This window comes from Cyprinodon variegatus, unplaced genomic scaffold, assembly GCF_000732505.1.
Source record: "Cyprinodon variegatus isolate N-32 unplaced genomic scaffold, C_variegatus-1.0 Scaffold39, whole genome shotgun sequence".
NCBI classification, from domain to species: Eukaryota; Metazoa; Chordata; class Actinopteri; order Cyprinodontiformes; family Cyprinodontidae; genus Cyprinodon; species Cyprinodon variegatus.
The window spans coordinates 925,037-931,407 of record NW_015150492.1 but is presented as its reverse complement, the minus strand read 5'-3'; the positions used below and the strand labels follow the sequence as shown (position 1 = coordinate 931,407).

The 6,371-nt window shown below is 37.2% G+C and overlaps 1 protein-coding gene across 1 annotated transcript in view; it reads left to right on the top strand.

Annotated features, from left to right (window-relative positions):
* Positions 1-4,199, top strand: part of LOC107081663 (matrix metalloproteinase-16-like) — an 18,876-nt gene extending 14,677 nt beyond the window's left edge. Inside the window, exon 9 of the mRNA XM_015369846.1 lies at positions 1,463-4,199. Coding sequence (XP_015225332.1) covers positions 1,463-1,824 — 362 coding nt within the window. The 3' untranslated portion in view covers positions 1,825-4,199. The remainder of the gene's footprint in view (positions 1-1,462) is intronic.
* The last annotated feature ends 2,172 nt before the right edge of the window (positions 4,200-6,371 follow it).

The window sequence follows — 6,371 nt, the reverse complement described above, 5'->3', positions numbered from 1 at the left end:
CTTTCAATGGAAATTGAAGTATGCAGGTTTTCAAGCTGTGTTTATAAGCAAGGCTTATAAATAAGGATCCAGAATATTTTCATTTAAAGCTCTGGTGGCGTTTGCCAGAAAACTGTAAAACTGTCGTCAGTGATTCTCAAAGATGACTCTCGGAACAGAAAATGTCAGATTCTACACAAAAATGATTGACCAGATACACAATCAACCTTTTTTAATGGTCATCACTGTTTCCTAATACCTTTTTGGCGCTCCTGCCTTTTGAACACGTATAAAAAGACATAATGCTATACTATACTGTATGCAAAGAAGGGTTGTTTTAACAAATTAACACACAGGGTTTCAATAATTTGGACAAGAGTACTGTTGTTAATACAGTAAATGACCTGTACTTATATATAGTAGAGGGTTTTTAAGTCCAGAGAATGGGCGCTATGCACAACTCCACTACTTCCTGAATGTAAGGCAGTTCTTTTGTTTCCTGTCTTTCTGCACTGGATAGGTGTGAGGTGTGTCTAGCCATGGATGCTGAAGTCAGGCATACCTGAAGTCATCAGTTCATCCAGTAGAAAAATACAGGAAACAAAAGAGCTGCCTTAAGTCCAGGAAGTAGTGGAGTTGTACATAGAGTCCATTGACCAAAGTGCTTTACGCTACATTTAGTAATTAGCCCATTCACACACACGCTGATGGTGGTGAGCTACATTGTAGCCACAGCTGGGCTTGAACTGCCAAGGCTTTGATTGCAGGGCAAACTCCTGCAGCCGACACCACTGTCGTCCAATTGAACCTAATCTTGTGAATGTTTTTTTTGATCCATCTCACAAACTGTGGGGCATGTTCTCATGCTGTGGCAGAGACCAAACAAAGTCAGCAGTTAAATGAGAGTGGGCAGCGTGTCGAGGCCACCCGCATGGCCAACAATTTATACACTGAATCCCTTTCATGATCTGACTATTAAAGCCTACAGAGGAAACTGCTTTAAATGGAGGAAAGGTCCTTTTACTTGTCGGGTAATTGTAAGGGATTGTATGGGAAAGAAAATAAATAATATTCACTTCTAAAAATTGCACATTCTAGGTCCTTCATAATTAAAAATTAAGCATTAAAAATAAGAGAGTAGATCTGCAAAAGACTGGCGATTATTTGAAGCTTAACTTTATTTTTAATCTCATTATTCTCATTCTTGTTTTCTATTAAAACAATTTGATGTGTTTATAAAGCCTCAGCTGTACTATTTATACATTTTTAATGCAGTTTAAAACAGAGAGCAGAGCTTTAACTTTCTTTCTTTTTGCATTTTTATTTCTCTAATCTTTTTACATTTATAAGATAAATATTACAGAATTTCACATGTCAGCTAGAAAACTGAAATGATATCATTAAATCAACAGTAATGAGTTACACATTCAATCCTAATACTAAAAACAAGTTTTTTAACCATTATTTTTTATTACCCTTCCAGGTTTCACTTACTTCTACAAAGGAAAGGAATATTGGAAATTTAACAACCAGCTTCTCCGTGTGGAGCCTGGCTACCCTAGATCTATCCTGAGGGACTTCATGGGCTGCGACGGCCTTCCAGCCGACCCTGACTGGGGCTGGAATCCTCCTGCGGCTGATGAACGGCACTGCGACAACAACGACGTGGATGTCGTAATCAAACTGGACAGTGTAGGGGGTACAGAGAAGGCTGTGGCCATTGCTATTCCCTGCGTCCTGGCCCTATGCATGATGGTCCTTCTCTACACTGTTTTCCAGTTCAGGAGAAAGAGCACGCAGCGGCACATACTGTACTGCAAGCGCTCCATGCAGGAGTGGGTCTAAAGGGACTATTGCTGTATAGAGACATGTGTGGAGCTCTCACAGAGGCCTAGTTGTTGCCTAAAGCCCTAAAATTAAAAGGACTGTAAAGAAATACAGTACAAGGGTTGCAGCATTTTGGCAGATCTCAGAACCCCTGGAACTTGACATGTGAGCTGCAAGGGAGGAAAACTATCAGCTGACCTCAGTCGAAGACAGTGGCCGAGCTTCATCTTCTTTGTCCTACTAATCTGTATGTATCTGCTTTGATTTTTCTTTAGAGACAGAAACAATGTTCCGAAAGTGGGATCTTTGTTAATCCCTATCTCTGCACGCTGCTTAAAAAGCCCCTAGCACTAACTTCAGAGGACAAATTAAATCTAGGCTTCTACTCTTCTTAAATCAATCGTCCTGGGTTCTTTATTTTTTTCTTTAGTCTAGGAGACAAAATTTACCGTGAGGAGATCAGAATATTATATATAAACCAAATATGACCTTTTCTTCCAAAGAGGAATACAACTTGATGTTGTTACAATCGGATATTCTTCCTCTGTGGATCTAATGTTATGGATTTTCTTTCGCTGTTACCATTCACACTTACTCATCCTCTCTGTAAGGACAACAAGAAGGAGCAGAAGAAACTCATGACTGGTGTGGCAGTCTTCTCAACAAGGCCAAAATAATGAAAAACAAAAAAAAACAAAAACCACTCTGCAATATCAATGAGACTGCCTTAATCACAGATTGCTTCAATCCTTTCTCCTTCTGTTTCACCGGTGTGGAGGAGGGATACTGTAACACAGCAGCAAGACAGAAAATGTGTGTTGAAGTCATTGCTACTGCCCAAGATCAGCTTTCACTTGCACCCTAACAAGAGACAGAGAGGGGAGATCTGATATTAGTCTGTTTGTATGTGTGAAAGAATGAATAATCACCCTTATTTTGTAAGTGCTGAGCTCTGCTGTTATTTATCATTTTCTATGTTGCTTCACTTATTTTAAACCACTTTAATAACTTTTTCCTCAAAGTGTGCCAAATAAGGCCATACGTAGGCATGGGCCGGTTACCACTATTGAACTTTACACCCCTCCAATGGTTGCTAACTGAAAGAGGGCTACAACACTTTCCTTTCGACAAGAAAAGTATCTGTAAATTTGGCTGCTTAGAAATAATTCTGGTTGAAAAACAAATTTACAACCTTGGCATTGGAACTGAGGGACCACCCCATTCACTATTATCAATCTAACAATGTCCTGAAACTTAACATGTCAAACTTTAATTAAGTCCACTGTTCCCCTTACAGAAGTGGAATCTAAACTTTTTAATAATAACAGAGTGGTTTATTTTGTCATTTTACCTGCTAAACATTGACAAAAATCGTCCACCATCTTGGTGTCCATATGCCTCCACTGCATGTGGTGATAGGATGAATTTATGCTACTCTTAAAAGGAAAGGTGAGGCCATACAAATTCCTTACAACAGAAACAAATTACCCACAGGCTGCACTTTAGACGCCACTCGCTTAAGGGCAGATTAGACTTCTGCAAACGCACATGTCAAATGTCGCAAACGAGTTTTCCTGTTATGCTTCTGCACCGTCGTTCTGGAATTTCTAGGGACGCACAGAAGTTTCCCGCCAAAGTGCAAGGGGGAGCCTATTCGAGAAGCGAGAACTTCGGCGGATGGTCACAAGAACTTTGTTTTGACAGAGACCTTGGTCTTTTTGATAAATTGTCTGAGGCATCGTACAAATGGTTGTACTTCTGAACCTCCTTGATTAACTTTTCGTCGTAGTTGTCCATTGTAGTTGTTCCTCTGTTTGGCGCCCCTGCACCGAATCAGGAAGGACCGACCACACAGACAGCCGGAAAGGCATACCAAGGACCAATCACAGCTGCTTTTTGTCAGCGCACTTCCTCTTGAGGTCTGCTCGGGTTTGCGACCGTCCGACACGTAGTCAGGGTTTTTTTGAGGTGCATGACCACGCCCCTGCAGAGGTTCTGCAACCGTTGTCACACAGAGACAGACTTGACTGTTGCAGAGGCTATGTGTCAAAAGCATAAACTGGCCTTTAGGCTGCTGCAGACTAAAGGCCAGGTCACATCACTTGCGTCTGACACTGCAAGCTTTTCATTTTTGTCCCAGTTTCCCACAAATTGAAGAAATGTCTGTCTATAAATATGTCTATGTAAATTCAACATCCATTTTTAAATGTAAAAAACACATAGATGCAAAGCCTGTGTTAATAGAAGAAAAGAAATCTCATGGAAACTTGCAGAGCTGGACGAATGTGGGTGACCTGGCCTTAAGATGTCTTCATTAGGTCTGTGCATAACGAATAAGCCCTGCTGCATTTCTCCCGTTCTATCTGCACTATACACATTTGTGGAAAGTACGGCAAAAATAAAAGGCTTGTTAGCAAACATCACAACTCTATGGTTACACTTTCAGCGTTACTCTTACTCTACAAAGAAAAGAATGGCAAAAGGTGTAATATTTTATGCAACATATTTCTAGTGAAAATGACAGTTGAAAGTTAGATCTAAGGGATGATTATTTCATAAACGTTTAAAGTATATAGAACTTGATACATGCAGCTCTGGAAAACAATTAAGTGCGATTTAATTAAAAATCATCATCTCTACACATGTGAGCTAGTCCATCATTTTTTATATAGACCAAACATACATCATTCTAGCTCAAAACGTAAGGTTTCAGTAAGCACCTAAACCCTTTAGAAAGACTCATGGAGAGCATCACTGGACACTTAAAGGTGTATTTAAAAATCAGAGTTATTTTACTAATTATGGATTTCAAATCTAGCTTAAGATAAAAAAACAAACAAACAAACATTAGTGTCATTTTTTTTTTACCCAAATAGAAAAAAAAAATCTAATTTTTATTAGCTAAAAAAAGATTGTTTTTCTGATATTTGAGATTTTTATGGAAATGAATGTATTCAAAAAAAGTGTTTTTATTTTATCAGTAGATTATTGAATAAACCAAAACTGTTCACTTGACTCAAAAAGCACAAATATTTTCATAAGGTAAAAAATATGTTTTCGTTTCATTTTTTTCTCAAATTGTTTAAGTTACTAATAATGTTTCATACCATTAATAAAAAAAAAAAAAAGAAACTGGTTCATTTGCTGTATTTTTTTTTTCCAAATCTCTAAACCTAAAATGGTGAAAACAAGTTATTTTCACCAAATGTTCTGCAACCGGCCCATGCCTAACATGCAATAGGTGCACAGTGGAATAGGAAAGGGGCAAACTGTACCTAAAGTGTTTAATACCAGAGGCAATTTCTATTAGATATTTATCTTCTTACAAAGCTTTGCATCTACATTTTTTTCTGGATTCCACTGCTTTTAAGGTGAAGTGTTTCTAAGCTTTAAAGAAACAGTTCTTTTATTAGCTTAGTAACGGCTGGATTTCGGGGTGTTAATAGAATTTCAAACCAATATTGCCTGTGTTTCTGTTTTATACACTGTAATCACCAAATCATTGTACAAACAAAGATGCATTTGGTTCATGAGGTTAACAAATAACTAATAAATCTTTAGATCAACTTATATATTATTTGAGTTAAATGGCTTATTCTAAAGCCAAAACCAATAAGGTTAAATCAGTTGAATGCAATTCTGAATATCTATTAAGAACCATGACATTTACTATATTCTGTACACACATATATAAACAATACAGCTGTTCATGTAAATGTTATAATGTTCCAACTATCTTTACTAATCAAACTAATGTGGGAAAACATAAACTCTGTTGTAAAATGGGGTTAAAATGAGAAGGATCTGGATTTTCTTTTGCAACTTTTTCAGGTCATGTGTACAGGTGCAGCTGGTGACACAGGAATTCTTGTTAAATGTCTTATTTTATTAAAAGTTTTTTGAATATCATATATCGAGGATTATCATGTAGGCTGTGGAAGAGCCACACGGCAAAACAAAAATAGAAGATGTAAAGATCTGCTCCCCTTGGTTTAGGTGAAATGGATTTACAAAAAGGTTTTTGTTCATTTATATAGAATAGAATAGAATAGAATAGAAAATCCCTTTATTCTCCATCAAAGAGGAAATTCTGTTGTTACAGCAGCAAAAAGGCTATAGCAAAAGTGGTCACACTTGTTTGATATGTTTAAGTAGGTATGGATTAATTATTTCATCATCATACTTGGTAACATTTAAACATTTAAAAATTCCTCAAAATTTGTTTGGCAGCAGATGTCTGTGATTCAATCATAGCCAAGGCTCCACCAAGATAAATACTAGTCTCTAATAAACATTAGAAATTAGGCTACCTCAGGACACCAGCTAGATGAAGGAGTCTAATTTTAGAAGTCTGCCAAACATAAAAATAACCATGCTTTACCCATCTTTCAACATAATATGTACTGATGCTCTTGTAAAACCGACAGTGGGAACTCAAACAGGGCTGTAGATTCATGTCACCATATTTAATGAAGATAACTAGTGACAAATGCTAAATGTTCCTAAACTTCTGTTTATCAACATTTGATAAAATATTTATTTTTAGCTTTATTTAGAATTTATTG